Source organism: Neolamprologus multifasciatus, chromosome 17 (assembly GCF_963576455.1).
Source record: "Neolamprologus multifasciatus chromosome 17, fNeoMul1.2, whole genome shotgun sequence".
Lineage (NCBI taxonomy): Eukaryota > Metazoa > Chordata > Actinopteri > Cichliformes > Cichlidae > Neolamprologus > Neolamprologus multifasciatus.
In genome coordinates, this window is record NC_140455.1 from 29,036,696 (window position 1) to 29,058,111 (window position 21,416).

Sequence of the window (21,416 nt, forward strand, 5' to 3'; positions counted from 1 at the left end):
TCGTCCACACGGAAACGGAAAAAAAGGAGTTTTTAAAAAATCTCAGTTTTCGGTGATTCGAAACGCCGTTTACGTGTGGACGAAACAGCTGCGTTTTCAAAAATACCCATGTAGATGCGGACGTGAAATAAACCACAATGGAGCAAAATATGGGTGTGTGTGGTTGGAGGATGTGTTTGTGCGTGCGCGCGCCAGAAGAGGGGGGCACGAACATTTTTCTTGTAAAACAAAGGGGGGCCTAGCAAAAAAAGTTTGGGAACCACTGACTTAAGGCATTAAAACATCCCATCACTTAACAAAGCTGTTGAAACTCAGCGTGCCTGCACTGCACTGATAAGGTTATTTACCTTGTGTGTCAGACACAGATGCATTTTGCTACAATATGAGATAAAAAAATATATGTATATTTGTGGTATTTCTATTTTCAGTAAACACATGTACCAGGCTTAGCTTTGCAAATGTGAACACTGTGTTTGCTGTTTCCGGCTAATCTTTGAGTTTTGGACTGTTGGGCAGGAAGAATGAGCCATATGAATAAGTCCGTTTCAGCTTTGGGCTGCAAGTTGAACATGCTATCAATTCTTTTTATTCAGTGTTTGGGAAGAGGCTCCCAACTGTCCTGCAGGAATTTGTTTTCCACCCCCCAAAAAATGGAGAGGAGAAGTGTTCAAAGAAGTGACACCAACTGTGACACGTTTACACAAAATACACGTGACTGTGCCAGACGAGCAACGATCTGGGCCTCGCTGACCTCCGGACTGTGTTGTTACTCATACACGATGAGCTGGTGCATGGTGACCTCACCGAGATAAGAATGAATGCTTTTTGGATAGATGGGATCATATCAGTAGACACACATGCACTCTCTCCTATACAGAGCGAAATCTGACTCTGTAACCTCTGCCATAATACCTTGTTGACAACCATGCAGCTGAGTCACATGTTCAGGCTTTCAGGCGTGTTTATCTCTGAATGTAAGTACAAGTGTGTGAGGGGTAGCCCAGAGTTCCAGGAAAACTGTCCTGCTTCGCTGTGACAGACCTCCTCCTGTCCTCTCAGTTTTTAGGTCTGATTACAGCAGCTTCAGCTGAGCAGCTGGCAGCTCGGCTATTTGCGTCGCCTGCTGCTAAACCTCAGCACTGTGGCTGATTTCAAATGAACTGATGTTTCACAAGAAAGGCAAAAAAAAGTTTCTGTGCCTGCATCACTGGCAGTCGGTCATTTTCAGTTTCTCTGTATTTTTCTTCCTGAGAATATGCGCAGACACCCATAGCTTCCTCTTTGCAATCAGCCTCTTTCATCAGCTTTTACGTGGCAGAGAAAGACGAAAGCTGCTACCAGACTACCAGATACAGAATACCCATATTAAACCCGCTTCTCACGATCAGAGCAGGAAAGCACTCTGGCAGGATTTAACAGCTGTTTTTGCAGATTTTAATACGACACGTCTACAGTCGTGTGAAAACAGCCTCCAAAATGTCAGCTTCACACCAGGTAACAGAAACGGCCTTTTCAGTCATTTATTATTTGTAATCATACCTTTTGTGTAGGGGAAAAAAGTTTACTAAGCTAACATACTGTAGCTCAGAGCAGGTTGTCTACTAATCGGAAGGTTCGTGGTTCGATCTCTGGCTGCTCCAGTCTGTATGCAGAATATCCTTGGGCAAGATAGTAACCCAAGTTGCTCTCTGATGCACCCATCGAAGTGTGAATGTGTGGATGTTGGATAGAAAGCACTAGAGCATAGAAAAAGTGCTTGTATTAATGGGTGTGACTAGCTGAACGAGGCATGTTTTATAAAGCAAGTATGGGACTGTGACTTGTCACAGTGCATGTCCTATTATTTTTAGCTGGTGGCCATATACTTGAATACTATTCCACTCATGCACATCTTAGAACTTTTTACCTGCTAATGTCTTAACATACTTGGTCTGCAACTTGCAGTTTTCTTTTCTGATTATTTTACAAGAGGCTAGTTTTGGTTTATTAAAAAAAAAAGTGTTAAAAATGAGGTCAGTTCTACGAAATCACTATTTTTCTGACAAACACGTCCCACGGTGTTATGTGCAGGCGTTACTTCAGGGCTTCAGCGTTGTCATACATATTGATTGTTTGGTGAAGTTTTGTTGATAAAACTCAGCCACAAGATTCAGTCTTGTTTTCACATGATGTTAGCATAATTTTATTCTGATATTCACGTGGATTCAAATTACAGCAAGACAGGTTAGGCGAGTAGCTTGTTGCTAGGATAAATTATAAATAAACTGTGCGCTTTGCATCCAAAACTAATTGGGGATTTTAGTCGGGTCATGAGATGACAGTAGTTGTATTGATAACTGCAGTAGATGCTGTGCTGCTTATGTTTCATACACTTTCTACATCAGCGAAGAGCACCACACGTGTCTCAAAAGCCGACAAGGATATAATATCGCAAGAACAGCTACTCGTCCGTCTGTGCATCTGCAACCGAGCATAATCCTGACCTTAGAGGACATGCTGTTGTTCCTGCTGTGCACAGACACGTGTGCACACACAGAGTTACTCAAGAATCTCACAATCCACAACCAGACTGGCAGCACCTGAAGTTAAGGCCACACCTGTATTACTTGCATGTATGGACACACATGAGAGGTTATCCATGAGAGATGCAAAGACCGGAGGGCACACGTGACTGTTTGGCAGTCACCCAGATACCCTCTGCTGACATAGTGCACTGGGTCATTTGCACACAAGTACACCGAGAATCAACGTTAGGTGAAACAGCAGATTTATGAAAATATTGCCCTCTGGTGTGATGGAAGCTCGGTGCTTTTGTCCCTTCCTTGCATTTTTGCGGCCTCTGATTTGTTCTCATGTGTGGTTAAACACTGTGTGCACACAGATGCAAGGAAAAATAAACTTCGGAGACGTTCACTTTCAGTTCCTAAACGGCATGTCATGGTCAGTAGGCACACGTGCACGAGCAGAGACCTTGCTGTTGCAGTGTATTTTGCTGGTGGGTCTTTAAAAACGGGGTTAGTCATGCATTATATATAAAACAGGACTCTCATTCTCCCTCTTTCTGCAGCCCACTTGTTCTCGTGTCCCTCTCTGTCTCGCCACTTTTTCCCTAATTTCCTCACTTGGCCTTTTCCTGCTCCTCTGGAGTATTAAAAAGAACAAGAGGGATGCCATTTCTAATCATCCCCTATTAAACATAAATAAATCTGTGGCTTGTTAAGAGGAATAAAAAATAACAATAATCATCAGTGTATGTGTTTTGATGCATGTGTGGCCTTAATACTTATCAGCTTTTCCACCTGAATCCGCACACATCATCGGTGTGTCGGCGAGCGCTTAACTGTGTGCGACTGTTTGTTTGCGTGTCAGTAATGATGAATGACTCTGTATTTATCACAAAGCGCTAGCCATATTAATTCTGCCACAGACTACCCAGCGGTGACAGCTATTGTGTTGGATTGAATTCACACTGTCTGTTTAAGCCTCTATTTATAAATGATAGCTCAGACAAACAGGGACTGCAGCGATTTAATAATGAAATGGTTTTGTTTTCTTTACATAATAGCTTTAATTTTCTTCCTTTTACAGTTTTGTTAATCTGATTTGGTTGTGTATGCAGTCAGATAGGGATGATAAAATGTGTATTTTTGCATGCGCGTATTCTCTTATAGTTTTAGTGCACCACATGCTGGGATATGGGACAGTTTAAAAGCTTTGCACGGACTGCCTGAGGAGTTGTCAGTAACAGCGTTAAAGGTAGAACGAAAAGAAAAACGATGGAGCTCAATTCTCGAGTTGTAAATTTATGAATGTAAATAAGTTGTTATGTTTCCTGGTTTGAATAGTGAAGTAGATTAAAGGGAGGTCAGTTTATTTTACATTTTGGCTTATTTTTAAACACTTCATTGTCTTGCTTCAGTGGACTTGTCTCGCGTGCTGACAGCGTATGAATCAGCGCGGCGCCTCAGCTGCACGGGCACAAATCTGCAAGGCGGCTTTCAGCTGTTTGAGTCTGAGAGCAGCTGGAAGTGTCGAAACCCTGTTTTTATTTACTTTGTTTGAACTAATATTAGCTTTTATTGCTGGTTTATTCATCTGGATTTTTACTTACCACTACAATATTTTATATTTTATTGTATATTAATAATTATATACCTTGAACTGCAATACTTGCACAAAAGGTGCTATATTAAAAAAATATATATTTTTTTTAACATAGCACATTTAAACACATTGCAGTTATGAGTTTGACATTGACTGAAGTGTTGCACATGAAGCCACTCATGTATATAAGATTTGAACAAGACAACTAAAGGAGAGTTACAACTTTTAGAAAATAAGAAACTTAAAATATTTAATTAAAAAGCTGTTCACTGGTAAAAAAAACAAAAAACAAAAAAACAAACACTCTAATTTGCTACAGTTAGCTTCAGATGAAAGTGGTCTTAAATATCCTCAGTGTATGATCACATTGTACAGTCTGTGTGCACGTGAGAGGAGGACTGCACAAGCTTAGATTGATGATAGCTCCCACATGTTTGAACTGGGTAGCGTGCAGCCAGAGCAGGTTCATGGTAAAGGTGTCAGAAAACAGCTGGTCCTTTTCGACTAAGTGTGTGTGTGTTTCTTTGCAGAGCGTCCCAGAGTGCGACGACAAGAAAAGGGTAAGCGAAGAGGATGACAGAGGAAGAAAAGAGGAGGAAACGGAGGAGGAGGAGGATGAGAGGAACGGTGATGAAGGCTTCATGGGAATGACTCCACTCCTGCAAGCACACCACGCCATGGAGAGGATGGAGGAGTTTGTACACAAGGTGAAAAAAAACAAAACAAAAAAAACAACCCAACCCCCCCACACTCACAAACACACTTCAGACCCTCGTCTTAACTCGTCTTAACTTATCTGAAAAGATTGTTAGGGAGCGCTCCACCTTTTAATTCCACCGCCCACTAAATTAGGTACTCCTCCCTTGGGGTATGTTTGCTTTACTGAGGAGGTTTTATAACAACACTCAATAAAGCCACATAGTAAACGACAGCAATAAACCCATAAAAACGGCTACGGTAGAGTTCTGTGTTTGCTTCGGGGTTTTTTTGGGTTTTTTTAATCGCTTATACAGAATGTGTTTCAAAAGACGGAGAGTTTAAAAAAAAGAGTTCAGTAATTTTAAAGTGCAGTTTATGAGCATAAAGCTAAAAAAGGCCAGCACTGTTACGCTGCAGGAAGCTCTTCAGATGTGGTTCTTGATACATACAGATGCAAACAGTTACGACACTGTGATGTAAAGACGCGTCACTGTGTCGAAATAAAAATACTCACGCGACTATAAGAATTAGAGTGTGTGCTTTTGAAACAGCACAGCCTGGACGAGTGTCCTGTAACTAAAAATAGCTGTATGTAAATTGGTGGAGTCAGTTTATTTATTTACATAATAGTTGTCATTTGACACTCCTGATCTGCACTCCAGTCCAGTAAACTGCAGCAGTTTTCCATTCATACCAGATCATGATGTAGATGTTTTTCTCTTTTTCACTTATTAACCAATCAGATGTGGGAGGGTCGGTGGCGCGTCATTCCTCACGATGTACTCCCCGATTGGCTGAAGGACAACGACTTCCTGCTTCACGGCCACAGGCCTCCCATGCCTTCGTTTCGCGCCTGCTTCAAGAGCATCTTTAGAATCCACACAGAGACGGGAAACATCTGGACACACCTGCTAGGTAAGACAGACAGACAGACAGACAGACAGACACACACTCACACACACACACACACACACACACTGAGAGACTTTTCTAAAACTCAATACTTTTGTGCATCTTTAACTTTCTGTATTCTTCATTTTAACCTTTAATCCTAATCTTAAATTGTCTCTGCAAAAATGTTGAGACATTTGATGAGAGGGCAGATGTACTGGAGCACACATGCACACACACCACGAGAACAGGATTAGGGTTAACGGCTGGGAATTACAGGAGTGGGATTGTTTTTTCCTGTGTCTATTTCTGAAATGTATTACTCCACTCCTTATTTTATTCTTCAGCTAATCTGCATATTTATCCAGACTTCATTAGGTAACAGAGAACCTTGTGCAAACCGGCTAACTTGTTATGTTGCATAAAAACGTGTGTGTCGAAAGCCAAGCGGCTGCTGTCAGTAGACGGGTCCAGGAAATCCAGTGTGTTATTTTTCTGCTTGAGTGGAAGTTGTAGTTGTAGTTGATCCCAGGTTTTTAAAACTCTTTATTTTATCCTTCCTTCTACACCTCTATAAACACGTTTTGTTCTTCTCTCTGCTGCCACCTTGTGGCGTGTGAGAGTGTGCACCTCAGCATCATTGTAGTGGAGAAATTGTGAGTCCTGATACTTTTTCATTTTAATATCACTGATATCCATCTTACCCTGTCATCTCATCTCTCTGCAGGCTGTTTGTTTTTCCTCTGTCTGGGCCTGATGTACATGTTCAGACCCAACATGTCTTTTGTGGCTCCGGTCCAAGAGAAGGTGGTGATCGGGATGTTTTTTCTGGGAGCCATCCTCTGCCTTTCATTCTCCTGGCTCTTCCACACAGTCTACTGCCACTCTGAGGGCGTGTCCAGAGTCTTCTCCAAGTAAGAAATGTCTCAGTCTTCATGCTGTATTGGGGACGTCTTTTCTTCAGCAGTAAGCTCACGATGTTGTTGTGTCTCCAGGTTGGACTACAGTGGGATCGCCTTCCTGATCATGGGCTCCTTCGTCCCCTGGTTGTATTATTCCTTCTACTGCTCCCCTCAGCCCTGCTTCATCTACCTGATAGTGGTCTGTGTACTAGGACTGGCTGCCATCACCGTATCACAGTGCGACTTCTTTGCTACTCCACAGTACAGAGGAGTCAGAGCAGGTAGATTGGGATAAGTGAGGATGGGTTGGGTTTGTGGTCATGTGGCTTCAGGCCTGTTATTTACAATAGAGGACACCATATTTGGTCCATAAACTGCATATTTCGCTGCTAAGGTGTGACACTTAGCAAGTGTCAACAAGTTTTGCCTCAACGTAACCCTGATTGATTTGGTGTAAAAATATTTAAAAATATATAAAAGCATTTTAATTTAAAATAAGGGACAGCTGGAGTCTATGGCAGCTGTTGTAGCTAAGAGCGTCTGTGGAAGGAAGCTAGATTACCCATAGAGATCAATCTCAACACCGGTTAAATTCTTTTCAGTAAAAAAATTAAGATTGGTGTTACTTGCTTGGTTGGTAGGTGTCTAATCTAATAATCCATGAGTCAAAAAATCTGTTATTACAGGTTTAAGTTGGTTGACAGTCGATGTTCTTAAAGCGGCCCTTGCTATATCTGCTCACTCGTGTATTCACTTTGTGTCCGTTCTTTGTTCAGGCGTGTTTGTGGGCCTTGGTCTGAGTGGCGTGGTTCCCACCCTGCACTTTGTCATCAGTGAGGGTCTGATCAAGGCGACCACCATTGGCCAGATGGGCTGGCTGTTCCTCATGGCCACGCTCTACATCACCGGAGCCTGTCTGTACGCCGCCCGAATCCCCGAGAGGTTCTTCCCCGGCAAGTGTGACATCTGGGTGAGTGTCTGTCGCCGGTAAGAAAACATGCTTGGATTAGAAACTCTTCACCGTGATTCTTATGTCCTGCTGTTTTTGTCCTTCTTTCCCTCTGCAGTTTCACTCCCATCAGTTGTTCCACATCTTGGTGGTCGCCGGGGCTTTCGTTCACTTCCACGGCGTCTCCAACCTGCAGGAGTTTCGCTTCACGGCAGGAGGAGGCTGCACTGAGGATGGCAATCTCTAACACACATACAAACATACACTGACCCTTTCATCATTTACTGACACAGTGAAAACTGTGTCAGGCACCGGTTCTTATATCCACAGATATACACGAACAGACACATACACACTCACTTCACCCCCAAACTGAAGACCGAAGTGGCTTGTCCTTCTCATAGGACGCGATTAAATCCAACTCTGTCTGCCTGTCTGTCCCCATTTCCTCTGGCTCCGTTTGCTTTGACTATAAAACCACTTCTGTGACAGCGTGTTTTATAAAAGCAGTTTCTGAGACTCTTTCCAGGAAGTAATCCTTTTGTCCGGGAGGAGATTCAAACCTCCCTACGTTCTCTTCTTGGATTAATGGTTTGGTTTCCAGCAGAAGCGTGATTCATGCTTTAAAAAGGAAAAAAAACCAAACATTTTTTTTGGTTTTGGTTTTTTTTACTACTTTTTTTTCTTTTTTGCTGAATGCTGTTTTCCAAGTTGCCTCTTTAGAGGATGCAAACAAATGAAAGTATGGGGGGGGGGGAAAAAGAATTGAGTGCCAAATTGATTCTTTCTCTCATTGTGAAGCTTTGCAAATGCGGACAAAAGGGTTAATAGTCACTTTTAAAATTTAAAAAAACAACAAAAACCAAACAAAAATAACAACTTTTCCATGTAAATAAGATTTCTAAACTTTGGGTTATAGATTTGTAAGAAATATATATTTAAAAAATGACAAAAAATGATGGCAAGAATAAATATGATGAGTGGTAAACCAATTAGAGCCGAGGGGGAGAGGTGTCAATTCTACGCTTGTTCCAGTGTTCGGTGGGAGGCGCTTCAAGTAACTTTTTTTGCGTAAGGACACGAGGTGGGGGAGGTTTTAGAGAAAATTTATTGGCGCAACATCCAAATCCTATCAAAACATAGTACGCCGTCTCCAGTGGCGACATGGGAGTCACTTACAGGTGTGAAAACCTTACAAACGGCGAGCAACACGGATTTCGTCTTAACATCAAAAACTATGATTATATATTCATGAGTTATCTAAATATGTAGCATCTTCTTTCTCTGATTGAATTCAACCTAAAGCTTATTTTTGCTCCACCACTATATGTTTATTTTTTCTAATATTTCCTTAAATGATTTATTGAAACGCATAAATGATACTTTTCACAATATTTTTGTAAACACAGCCCCAGAATTAGGTAAAACTGGAATCATTAGTTTCTGCTCCTCCTACATGATTCTTGATGAGATTCATGTCCACAGACCACAAATATTTAAAACTAAAATTAAAACAATTTTCTTTCTTTCTTTCTTTCTGGATTGCATTTTTGTTTGTTCACTGCTGTTATTGCATTTCAAGCTTTAATTTTACGTGTTTCTTTTCTTTTGTTTGCTTCATTGTTTCGTTTCGTTTGGCGAGGGCCAAAACGTTCCTCCCTCCAAACGTTCCGACTTAAAGGGCTCATGATTAATTAACACGAGATGAACTTTCAAGTTTATACCAAAATCTTACAACTTGCACAATAAAACACTTGTGAGCTTGTGTTTCTGGGGATGTGTAAACTTTTAGGTGTGCAAGTAAAAAGAAAGTTGATCGATCGTCTTTGCATCGCAAGAAGAATTTTTTTGTTTTCATCTCCATTTTTTTTTCTGTTTCTTTTTCTTTTCTCTAGTTTATATTAAATTATTTCTCTCGGGGAGGGCATACTGTCTGAAGCACACAGTTCGCTCTGGTGGAAGTGTTTGATTGCAATAGACCTTTATATCTGCTGTATTGTTCTAATAAAAAGGTTTTTGAAGCAGTCACTTTGTCTTGGAGGTGTTATTATATACACAACACTGAGATTGCATCACATAACCTCCTTGTTTCCTGTTAGTTAACACTTTACTCAAGCTGCAGCTGAGTTCTAAGTTTTAAAATATTAGGTTGTAGATGATTTACAATCCTTCTACCCACACTTGGGTGTTGGGTATGAAAGATTCCATACATGTCAATACAAAGTAAATGCTAATGTAACCCTCTCCTCTGGGCTTCCTTGTGTAGTGGCATTCAACAACGTCCTATCACCTGATACAGGCTTTGCTGACACCTTACTGGACAGAGATGCCGGCATGTGGGAATTGAACTTGAGACACAGTCTCTAGAGGCGTGTAGTCTTACCACTATGCTATCCAGCTTGCTCAGTCTGTCAGTCAGACATTCATAAGAAATTTTTTCTTATGAATAATTTTCCTTATATTTTAAATTTAATGTGTGTTTAAAATGCGTTTTAAGTATAAAAGTGCAAAAGTCTTGATGGATCCATCATTTCTCTATATTTTGGTAGGAAAATAGGAAATGGGTGCTGTGATTTCTTGAAACGTGCACACATACACGGCAACATTAAGGCAAAAATGGAATTGACAAGCTTGAAGGTGAATATTTGGTATGAGCACCTTTATTCTTCAACACCATCTGAACTCTTAGGCAGTTTTTTTCCTTGTAATTTCTGGAAACATTCAGAGATGACCGATCTGTTTGATTGATTAGATATTTTTGCCATAAGAAGCAGTTGATCAAGTGCAACTATAAATATTTAAACAACTGAAGGAAAAGGATAACACAAACAGTTAAACAACAAAAGAATAAAGGATTTAACATCCATTTTTTTAATTATTCATATAAAAACAGATCTTATTGAAAGACCAGTTCACAAGAAAAACAGTAAATATTTAGACTTTTGGAAAACAGCATCATAACACAGTCCTTTCCTCAGATTCACTCTCATATACACGATTCAAAAGTCTCGTTGCTAAAAAACAAAAACAGTCGAGCATGCCTTTTCTAAAGAGGGTGAGGAACAAACATCCTGTACAAATAAATGATGAAAGAACAAAAAGGAAATATTCTTAAAACCAGAACGCTATAAATACATTCTTTAACCAGCAGAGAAAAACAACAGTTAAATTAAAAGCACTTTGGTCTTCCTCCTCAAACACACTGAAGATGATTATGCTCGCATTTTTATGAATGAAGCTTGTTCCAGTGAACCGAGGCAACCATTTGTTTCTTTTCCGTGGGCATCATTACTTCACGTACCGTTTCGGATTTAATTCACACAAATCATCAGTACACACGCTGAACTAGCATTCGCTATAACACCAGACACACACAAACTGTATCACACAGAGTGGTGTAAAAAAAATTGTTGATACAAAGTAACTTTTCTTCCATTGAGAACGTGTTTTTAAAGTGCATGTCTTTGTTCACACTCAGACACAAGAAAGACTTCACCGAAGTTTCGTGTACACCAACGTCTAAAGGAGCTCTGAGCGTTCAACAGCATTTTATGTGAAGTCCAGTCAGTTTATAAAATATCTGAGTGGATTGTGAACACCTTTATTTAGGGTTCAGTTTTATTATCTGAATGAACTTCTAATTGAGATTTGACCTGGTGGAGTGAAGGGAGAGGCAGAGATCTCCAGTGTGAGTTTCCGTTTCATTTATCCAACATTTTGCTTTTTGGGGATTGTGTTCTTCATGCTAGGACAGCTGAAACTGTTTGATCTGGGACTGGGAGTCGATAATGAAACCATCTGCTATGCAGGTGCGCTGCTTAACGAGCTGTTGGACACACGTTACATTTTGGCAACCTATTTTTATGCTGTTATATGAAGTATCCAGAGAAGTTGCAGTTATCAGTTCACATTTTAACATGAAAACTTCAGTCTGAGATTTACCAAAAATCTTTGTCGGTCCAGTCATGTCTGTGTATTTAAAGGGCATCCACAAAGGATGCAGCTATTGACGGGGCCCAAGGTGAGCTTTCCTCAACTTAGAGATGAATCGATGCATCTACTGGCTATTGTTAATCGACACGTTAGCGGGTGGAAGATACATTAGAGCAGATGTGGGCATTATTTGACCATTGGTGGCCCATGATAATTAAAATTTTTTTTACTCATGTGTGTGCAACTAAATACAGTGGTAATAAAATTATGTTTTATGAGATGTGGCTATTTATCATTGTCTAAATATGAACTTAAGTCAGAGGTAAAGCTGTGTGGTCATTTGGTATGTTTGAATCGCTATTACAAGACTAATCATAAAGAGAAATACAAGAACTTGACTTTTTACAAATCTACACATTCAGGGATGGAGCAGTCAAGACCAGCGTTGCGATTTTGTAAGATATCGCCCCCCCAAAAAAGTAAACAATAAGAGTCAATGTTTGGTGGAGAATGTGCCCCTCTCTAGCTGAACCGTAATAAGATGGACTGAGGACACTGCAGGAAGTCTAGAGCTTCGGTTGGAAAAACAAAGAGGACAGATTTGACTTTTCCTCTTTGTCCCTGGATGAGACGTGTCGTCTCATAGTCTAGAGACTAGTTACTAATTTTTGTCCGTAAAAGAACGGAAGGAAAACAGTAGAAAATGGGGCAGCAACGCATGCTTGGATAGGCTCGAGCTGATGGGGTCTAACAACTGCTGTCGTTCTCTAAAAGCAGATGCAACATTAAATGACTGAAATGAACCCAGAACTGAAAGTGGAATTTCTGTCAGTTAATTTTGTTGATGTTGCAACTAAAATGGTTTGATCTACTTTCAGAGGAGCGTGAGACTGAAGATGGTGACATAGCTACCACACAGCTGCCAGGTGGCTCAGTCTGGGCAAAGTGTTAAAATAAATAAATATCAGATACTGACTCTGACTTTAATGCACTTGTTTAGGCCCAAAACCGACTGGATCTCTCTCAATGAACAAGAAACAAGAACTGAAAAGCTCCATTAAACTACCAGCAAAGTAGCAGTAGCACTTTGTATAACTTTAGACTTATTTTCACAGTTTTGGGGAATGTTGAAATCAAATAACAATAAAATGTTGGCCTTTCTACTATCCCCATTTCACATTTTTATTGCCTAATTGTAACATCTACTCTTATCAATTGCAGCTTAAAGAGAGAAAATATTGAGCAGACACTTGAGTTCAGTTTATTGGTGCAGCCCTCCACGACAGTCTGTTTCTCATGTGACCTTTTGGGAAATAGCCACACGTGGCTTTGCATGTGTTCTGAACAAAGAAAGCTGACAGGCGACACCGTCGAGCCCTTTGAAACCAGTTTACCTGCAAATTTAATGGACACAGTAGATGCTGTGTCAGCTCTCTGAGGGAAGTGTTACCATCTACTCGCGTATTGCTGGAAATGCTCCTGAAACCACTGATGCGGCTCGTAATATTAAACTCGAGCAAAAATTGAAAGGGGTCTTGCTTCAGGTCATGCCGTCTAATAGTGAAGAATAATTGTAGACATGTTCAGCCTTCTTTCTGTTCACACGTCTGCGGCCGTGTCGCTTCTGTTCCTTTTGGTTTTGGTAAATGTCAACTGCTCTCTAGTTTTGTTTTGCTTTTAAATACCTGGAGAATGGAACCGTTAACTTCCCTTAAGAGATATTTGCATGTGGCTTGAGTGTGAACAGGTGCAAGACACCAGCAAATTTCTTCACCAAACCAGTTAGCAGCTTGATCTAAAGGTGTCCGTGTGGAGCATTTACTCTATCTTAAAGAACATGTTACACCTTCAGTATTTGTTTGTAATAAAATTAAAAAATGTTTGACGAACTCAGTTTGTTTGAATAAAACCACTGGACTAACGTTTGCTTTTTTAAAATCTGTTTTGTTTTGAAACTCAACATATAAATAACATTCAGTTTAAGCAAAAAAAAAGGAAAAAATACAATAAAATATTTTTGCCTGCAAATGAGTTAAAATGAAAAGCTGCAGATCGAGCTGAGAACCTCAACCATCACTTAATAATAATTTATGTTCACACAGCGTTCCCCCTACCAACAACTTGGGGGGGCAAGAGGAAAAAAAAATAATGTGGGCAGGGGAGCACACTACTGTGTTTTTGTTTGTTTGTGAAGATAACGTTACTCCTGTTGAAGCCAACTTCATGTGTGTAAATGCAAAAAGCATCCCTACAAGTCTTGATCCGTCTAAAACGACAGGGGAGATTTGCTTTAGAGCAGGGGGGGAGGAAAAAAAAACAAACAAGCGAGAAGTCTCCCCTCCAAAGCGGTAACCTAGGGGAAACACTCATAACACTTTTGTTGACAGGTAAAAACCGAACATTGTGTCACAAAACACAAAAACATGAAAGAAACTAGAATTCAAATAAAGCCTAGGTATAAACACTGAATGGGTAAATAAATAGTCTGTGAATTGCACAAAGTGGAAACGTTGAAGGTCAAAGCACTCTGATATGTCGAAGCTGAGGCTCGGTCTCTTGGTGGGTCGGGCCAATCAGACGAGCATTCAGCCAGTCAGTGAGAGTGAAGTGTCGACGCCGTTTCTCAGTCCACTGTCATGATTTGATCTTCCACAGCTGTGACCGGGAACAAACGAGCACATGTCAGACACTCAAATCGGAGAATTCAGCCAATGAGCAGCTACAGTCTAACAACAAAACGCAGGAAAGGTATCAAAGGTAAAATCAACAGTGCTGCAGGAGGAGCCAGATTAGGTGTCAGCTTATTAGACATTTGGTCTACTTCGTTTATATCTCTGCTAAATACTGGAAACTGTACCCAATAGTATGAAGCCAGGTAAATCTATTTTATTTAAACCTGCCTCGATCACCACGGTAACTTACAGTAGTGTGCAAAAGTCTTCATTTTTTATAGTTTGCTGGGGAAATGGGTGGAACAGTTTATTGAAATGTGCAAACATGCATGGAAATACGGAAAACAGGCAAAGGCAAAAACAGAGTTTCTACAATTCTAATGAGCTTGAAAGTCTACATTTGTGTGACATTTATTCCTCAACACAACCTGAACTCTCTTAGGCAGCTTTCTTCTAATTTCTTTAAGCGGTGTCCAGGAATAGTTCTCCATGTTTCTCGAGGACATTCGAAGCTCTTCTTTGGATGTTGACAGCATTTTGTTCCGCTCTCTGTCAAGTTGGGCTCTGGCTTCTGTAGAGGCCAATCCATAACTGCCCTTCTTTTGTCCTCTTGTTGAAATTTGCCAGATTTTCATCTAATCGTGCTTTAAGAATCACCTTGTTGGTTTAAAAAAAGCATATCAAACTGTTATCTTTATCATTTTTGTAGATTCAGCTAAAGTGTTTTTCCAACATGGCGAAACACTTTTGCACAGTACTGTACGCCCTGCTAATACTGAGCTGGACTTTCTTTTACATTTAGAACTGCCTTCAACTTCACTGGTTCTTTACACTAAGCTGTAAGTGCAATATAGATTTTCTGCAATATAGATTTTTCTGAAGGAAAACATTTTGCAAAAGAACCCTGGATCAGCTGTGTCTCACTAGTATCACAGGAGGCTGTGAAGTTACAGCAGTGAAAAATGCAAAAATGCATGATCACAGGAACTTTTCGTGCATTCAGCTGGCCATGCACATGTTTTCATGCCTAATCATGATCTGCTACCACAGCTAATATATAACACAGAATAGAAAAGAGTCAATTTTGCTTTAATTTGGGTAGAAACTAACATGATTTCAACATCTCTGCCATTAGGTTTTGAGACACGGTCAGTCCTGAATGCACCAGTGTTTAAATCCATCAGCTCTAATATGCGACAGACCAATGGCAGCACTAAGAGCCACTGAAAAAACAAATATTAAATTATGAATTAACATTTTCTACAACACAGATCTCTTATTTGCAGCATCATTGGGTTTTACAATTAGAATTTTTATAGCCTGTCTTTTGTGAATATCTGTCACCTGTTTCTGTGATAATATCTCTAAAGTAGGCAGCAATTAATCCATTTTTGTGAGGAAGATTAGTGAAATCACACGGCAAGCACCCCCTGTTACACGAGCTCGTCCTGAGCTGCCTCCATTAGAAACGCTGCTGTGACACCCGTCATCTCTGCCTGGATTTCAGATTTTTGTTGAACCAGCTAATGCAAAGAAAGCCTGTCTACGACTGCCTTTGACTTTAAATTTGTGCTCACCTGCTCCCTCATAGGTCAGAATTTAGCACACGTACTTCTCCATCACAAACTCATCTTCCAGGGATTTGATTTACACTGCAAGATTATGACACCCAACAAATCTTGAAAATTCATTTTTGGATTTTCAGTCCACATTGTCTGTTTTGCACCTTTACTGTTTTACTTCCTCAAAGGACAGGGTTTTTTTTTTTTGTTTTTTTTTGGGGGGGGGGGGGGGGGGGGGGGGGGGGGGGGTCCACCACAGGACAGACATGAACAGATACATGTGACTAAAGAGCGTTCACGCATAAAATTACCTTCAGGTTAAATCCTAACAGGTCAGATATGACTCCTGACACAGCAGACAGGATGACCACCTGGGTGATGTTGTAGAGCAGAGGGTTCATCGTCAAACCGTACAACCTGAACGGAGTATCCAACTCCTGGAGAAAAGGAAAGGAAAAAAAAAGAGTCCGATTGTAAAAGCAGGGGCAGCTGGTGCCAGACGACCAACAAGAAAGGATATTGAGACAGCGTGTGTACCTTGAGTAGTTTGGTTGCCAGTTTTAAAACATTGTTGACCAGTGTCAGCTCCTCCTTCTTGTTTGGCTTCTTCTCCATCTTCAGATACAGGTTAATCTGTGAGAAACGCAGTAGATCAGGGTCAGAGTTTGGACACGACACTGATCATACTTGTATATTGTGTGTGTGTGTGTGTGTGTGTGTGTGTGTGTGTGTGTGTGTGTGTGTGTGTGTGTGTGTGTGTGTGTGTCTGTACCTGTTCAGTGAGCAGGATGGAGGTGTTGCTATACTTCTTGCTGGTCTCCGAGCCCAGAGTGACGAACCGGAGCAGGAACAGAGTCAGACTGGAGCACCAGATCACCAGCTCCCAGTTATAGTGACAGTCCAGGAATGTTTCATGGACATGGAGCAACTGGAGGAAGAGCGATAAACACACTGTTCAGTTTCTAAAACCAAAAATAAAACACAGACTTGCTGATACTGTAATTACATTTTTTTTAATCTATATGAAACACCACATTTGTAACAAGCTGCAGTGTCTTCCAACTCATTTTCCCTTTTTTACAGCACAAGTACTGTAAATGTCCCAAAATAATTATTCTGAAGGTCGATGCATTCACATATTTGCTCTTTATCAGTTTTACTTGAGCTGACTGTTCTGCTAATTGTCTGTATGACTGACCCCTGGTGGCAGAAACTGTGCAACACACATGGAAGACACGTCTTCATCATGTGCAGGTTTAGGCTCTGCAGCCAATAAAAACTTGTTTTACTGGCTAATGTGGAAAAAGCTGTTATGTAACATCTCGAGGCCTCACGGCTTTTCAGGTAAAGATAAAATCTTTTTGATTACAACATCTTTAAAGTGACTATAACTGGCACGGCCGGATTACCCTGCAGTGCTATCTGCTTGATCACTTTGTACACACAAACAGAGCTGATGATGTCAAACACTCCTTCAGTTCCTAAGTGCAAACAAGCATGGCGGCGCCACTGAAAGTTAAAACACACTAATTCTTTCAGTGCCAAAAAACAAACAAACAGTGAAAAGTAAAATAGCAGCAAAGTTTAGTGGGTTAGTGAAACTGGGCTACATGATATATATTGATGAGCTACCTGGTGCGTAGCTATAGTGTGATTAGGCTGTTTTTTTCCCCCTGTAGGTTCACATGAGGGTCCAGACTTCCCATGGACGAGAGGATTCTACAAGACTTGATGGTGCACAGTAGTTGCAAGCTGCTTTGATGAGACATATATAGTCTCAGTCTCAGGAAGTGTGCTTCAGGTTACGCTGTAGAGCTTCAGGGGGGTTTGTGATTACGACGTAGCTACAGCATAAATTCCCAGTTAAAAGGGATTTTTTTCCCCTTGAAGTGTTGAAATAATTAGTACCCAGGTCACTGTGAGTCCATGAGCTGTAGTTTAGAGTTTTAAAAAAATGTAGATTAAAGACAACTAACCAAAGAATGACAATTTAATATACTCTGAGAACCGTGTAAAGAGGAATCTTCCCATTGAACTTTTTGTGATTTCCTGCCTCTTTAGAGCAAAAAGAGCCCATACAAACACATGAGATATCAGTGAAAAGCCCACGATGTCCTCTATTTAGTACATCAGGACTTGGTCAAAAGATAGACAGGGGTGCACATAAGTGGTCTGCAGGAGCGCATTCACTGTCAAAATAAAAGACGTGCACCAGATAAGAAGTTGCAACGCGCATTTGGGTACATAAGATTTTCTGGAGGAGGACAGACATTTGTTTAGAGCTCTTAAAGATGTCGAAGAAGCAAGCTCCTTTAAGCAATTACTTTGGTGTTCCTCCACATACAAAGAAATGTCAGAAGGAGTCCGAACCGCAAAAGACGCGCGTATTCTCAGAAAAGTGGTTGCAGGAGGTGAGCTGGCTGCAAACAAATGATGAACGCACAGAGATGTGGTGCAGAATATGCCGTGAAAATCCCACTCTAGCTGACAAAAACAGTGCCTTTTATATGTACGCAAACGCACGTTGCAACTTCTTATCTGGTGCGCGTCTTTTATTTTAACAGCGAATGCGCACCTGCGGACCCCTTATGTGGACCCCTGGATATAGACCAAAAACAAATGTCCATCACAGAGGACATAAATGAATCGGCTGGTTCTCATTTTAGGGGACTTGAGTATTTAAAAAAAATATAACAAAAAACCTGCAGAAAGTTGAAAGGGCAAGAGCAACACTTTTTGTAACATTTCTCTCCATGATTTATCCACTTTGTAACTTAAGAAAAAAAACTTGTATATTTTGCTGATTTAACACCTTCAGAAGTTACCTGAGCACAGCAGATGAAGACGACTGACAACGTGAGCAGGAAAGCAGACGATACAATGACATCCACCGAACGCTGAGGACCCCGTCTCTGCAAATGCAACAGTTTCTCCATTTGTGTCTTTACTTAACATTAAATTTTTTCCAGTTGTACATTTAAGACTTTTACTTTTGTACCTTGAGGTAGGAGCGTAGCGACAGCCACATCTTGATGTTCTGAACTTTCTTCAGCCTAAAATGTGGGACCTCAGACTTCCTCGCTCTGCGGGCCGAAGTCAGGTGACCAAAAAGTTTGGCAAACAGAAGTCTCTGAAACATCGACGTGATTGTAAGTATAGGGACCGTTTATCCAACTTGCAAATGATCAGCAGATAACAGCTTTCATCTGTGCACCTGTTTGTATGTCCTCTCTGCTACGCTGAGCAGGAAGAAGAAGAGCCAGATAAGGCAAACGCGCACCAGGAAGCTGAGCGTTACCATGGTGATTACCAGGACATCTGAACCAGACCCACACCCCAGCGCCACAGACAGAAGCTCATTGGCTGAGAGAGTGGTCAACTGATCCAAGTCACGGTACTGAGCCAGTCTGCATAGGAAAGAAGGACGTAGGTCGGAAAATAATAAATCCACACATTTAAATTCTTAAGTTACTATATTTTTAAAAATGATACCTTGCTAAACTGTTTCAGATACATGTAACAATATTAAACACACAGGCATTAACATGATCATTCAGACTGAATTTTAACTTCTAAAAATGCAGTTAAAAAAAGGAAAACTGCTATTATGACGAGTAAACATTATAGTTTTGCATAATCCTGGTTAGAATTACTACCAGTAACAATGTTGCTGTGGAAATCACCACATAGGTAGGCGAGTTGGCTTTCTCAAATAAAATTATTCACAGATATGTTCTGGATATTTACTTTTGTCCTGGTCTTAACATCCATAACAGCTGATTGTCACTGTTCAAAAGACTTCAGTTGGATCACTATTCAAATACTGACCACACGTGTAGTATGGATTACCTGTAAGCAAAGGGTGTGAGCCCAAGTGCTACTGAAACTAGGTTCCCAAAGACCTGGTAACCGATTCCAGGAGTGTAAAGATTCACCTGTGAAAACATACAAACTATATGAGTACAGTGCCCTCGTTAGTGTTTTTTGCTTGTATGGAAAGTGTCACTCACTCTGTTCATAATCATGCCGCTGATCTCCAGGACAGACATGTCTGCTTTCTTGCACTCGTTTCCCTCCCACACGATGGCGCTCACCCTTTCCAGGCCTGGGTTGGAGCTGTGCAGCCAGGGAAGGTGACCCTGCAGGGAAACCAAACACCATTAAATACCGACACCTCTCGTCACGGCAACTACTACTTCAGATCATCCCACCCCATCCCTATTATCCTCCTCTGTATAACCTCTTTCACTATGTCCACAAAGCTTCTCTTTCTCTATCCCTTCTGTGTGACAGCTCCATATTTGACATCCTTTCTCCAATATATCCACTCTCTCTCCTCTTCGCATCTCCAAACTGCTCAGCCTGAGCATCCCTCTCATATAATCCTGTATAATCGTACTCAGGTCTCACTACCACCTTGTAAACCTTCCCCTTCACTCTTGCTGCCATCCTTTTGTCAGAAATCACCCCTGACACTCGTCTCCACCCATCGTCTTCTCTTTTGTGCACCGTCCGATGTTTTGGATGATTGACTAGTTGTTTCTACCTTCACCTTCTCTACTCTATTTAGTGAAACTACTCTACTTTATTACTGCTAAAAGTGGAGGTAAAAGTAGGGTGACCAAAATTCCTGTTAAACTTCAAGTCATCCTAGTGACATATATTTATGTGACGTTTCCTCCCATGAATTTGTCATAACTGTTATACACGTCTTGGCTCACTGTTTTCTTCTAATTGTGATATTGTAATGATTTGGTCTAAAGAATAGCAAACAGACAGAGTAGCAAGATTCCTCTATTCCTGTGTGAAATAAAAATAGAGTATGAATAACCTCCCTTAGTCATTGAAAAGGTTTCGTTACTCAAGTTTTAAGTACTTTAATCCACAAATCCTCAAACTCCAAATGTGAGAGCATTTACAGACCTGATGGAAAGGGTCGTCTCTGTATTCCTTCTTGGCCGGACACACAGGCGTTCCTCCTCCTTCTCCCTCTGTGAGGAAGAGTAGCGATAGTGCTTATTTACATGCAGTCATCGGAAGGTATGCCAGGGTTCATATGCATTTTTCAGAGTCAACTTCAAGCACTCTTTAAGCACTTTCAAGCTTTTCCAGCACATTACCAAAAAAACAAAAAAAACCCCAAAACTTTGCATCGCCTCAGTAAGACCATGTAAAAATTAAAACAAATCATCTCAGGTCGACCTAAATGTCCTTTGTTCTCCTTTTGTTAAAACAAAGAAAAATGCACCACACAAAAACACTGAAAAAGGAAATTGTTGCCTTATATGCATATAGTGTACAAACTCAAAAAACACATTTCTCTTAAAACTTAAGATGCGCAAATGTAAACAAATCAACTTGTTAGAGACATTTCTCTCCACTTGAAAAAAAAAAACAACCCCACAAAACAAGAAAACTTCACCAAATGCCACAATAATACACAGCAAGGCCAAATGAATACGTTTTTTCATCAGATATTGATGATTCTTTCCTGTGTGACACAAAAATAGGAGACAGATGTTTGTTTGTTTTTAACTAGTTAAACACCCACGCCCAGAAAAAAGGGGGGTAAATGGAGGAGATCACGTTTAATCGGTTCCTAAATATAAGTGCCGACATGAGTAGTGTCACAGGTAATATCCACATTTTGTTATATGATTTAAATATAAACCAAAGCATATTTTAGGCTATAAAATACTTTAAA

The 21,416-nt window shown here is 40.6% G+C and overlaps 2 protein-coding genes across 6 annotated transcripts in view; one reads left to right on the plus strand and one right to left on the minus strand.

The window, feature by feature from the left end:
• The window catches only part of adipor2 (adiponectin receptor 2), a 30,619-nt gene extending 18,673 nt beyond the window's left edge, over window positions 1-11,946 (plus strand). The window contains exons 2-8 of one of the 2 annotated variants that reach the window (XM_085136960.1): window positions 30-1,494; window positions 4,635-4,811; window positions 5,547-5,718; window positions 6,422-6,608; window positions 6,690-6,877; window positions 7,373-7,566; window positions 7,664-11,946. In XM_085136960.1, coding sequence (XP_084993086.1) covers window positions 1,477-1,494; window positions 4,635-4,811; window positions 5,547-5,718; window positions 6,422-6,608; window positions 6,690-6,877; window positions 7,373-7,566; window positions 7,664-7,792 — 1,065 coding nt within the window. In that variant the 5' untranslated portion in view covers window positions 30-1,476 and the 3' untranslated portion in view covers window positions 7,793-11,946. The remainder of the gene's footprint in view (window positions 1-29; window positions 1,495-4,634; window positions 4,812-5,546; window positions 5,719-6,421; window positions 6,609-6,689; window positions 6,878-7,372; window positions 7,567-7,663) is intronic. The other variant, XM_085136959.1, reaches the window with a different exon arrangement.
• Window positions 11,947-12,590: 644 nt separating this feature from the next.
• Window positions 12,591-21,416, minus strand: part of LOC146499583 (protein PHTF2) — a 51,534-nt gene continuing 42,708 nt past the window's right edge. For all 4 annotated transcript variants that reach the window (XM_085136948.1, XM_085136945.1, XM_085136946.1 and 1 more), the window contains 10 exons: window positions 20,636-20,703; window positions 19,723-19,851; window positions 19,562-19,647; window positions 18,927-19,119; window positions 18,711-18,842; window positions 18,538-18,624; window positions 16,485-16,640; window positions 16,250-16,345; window positions 16,024-16,149; window positions 12,591-14,133 (listed from right to left, as the gene is read on the minus strand). In XM_085136948.1, the coding sequence (XP_084993074.1) occupies window positions 14,113-14,133; window positions 16,024-16,149; window positions 16,250-16,345; window positions 16,485-16,640; window positions 18,538-18,624; window positions 18,711-18,842; window positions 18,927-19,119; window positions 19,562-19,647; window positions 19,723-19,851; window positions 20,636-20,703 (1,094 nt within the window). In that variant the 3' untranslated portion in view covers window positions 12,591-14,112. The remainder of the gene's footprint in view (window positions 14,134-16,023; window positions 16,150-16,249; window positions 16,346-16,484; window positions 16,641-18,537; window positions 18,625-18,710; window positions 18,843-18,926; window positions 19,120-19,561; window positions 19,648-19,722; window positions 19,852-20,635; window positions 20,704-21,416) is intronic.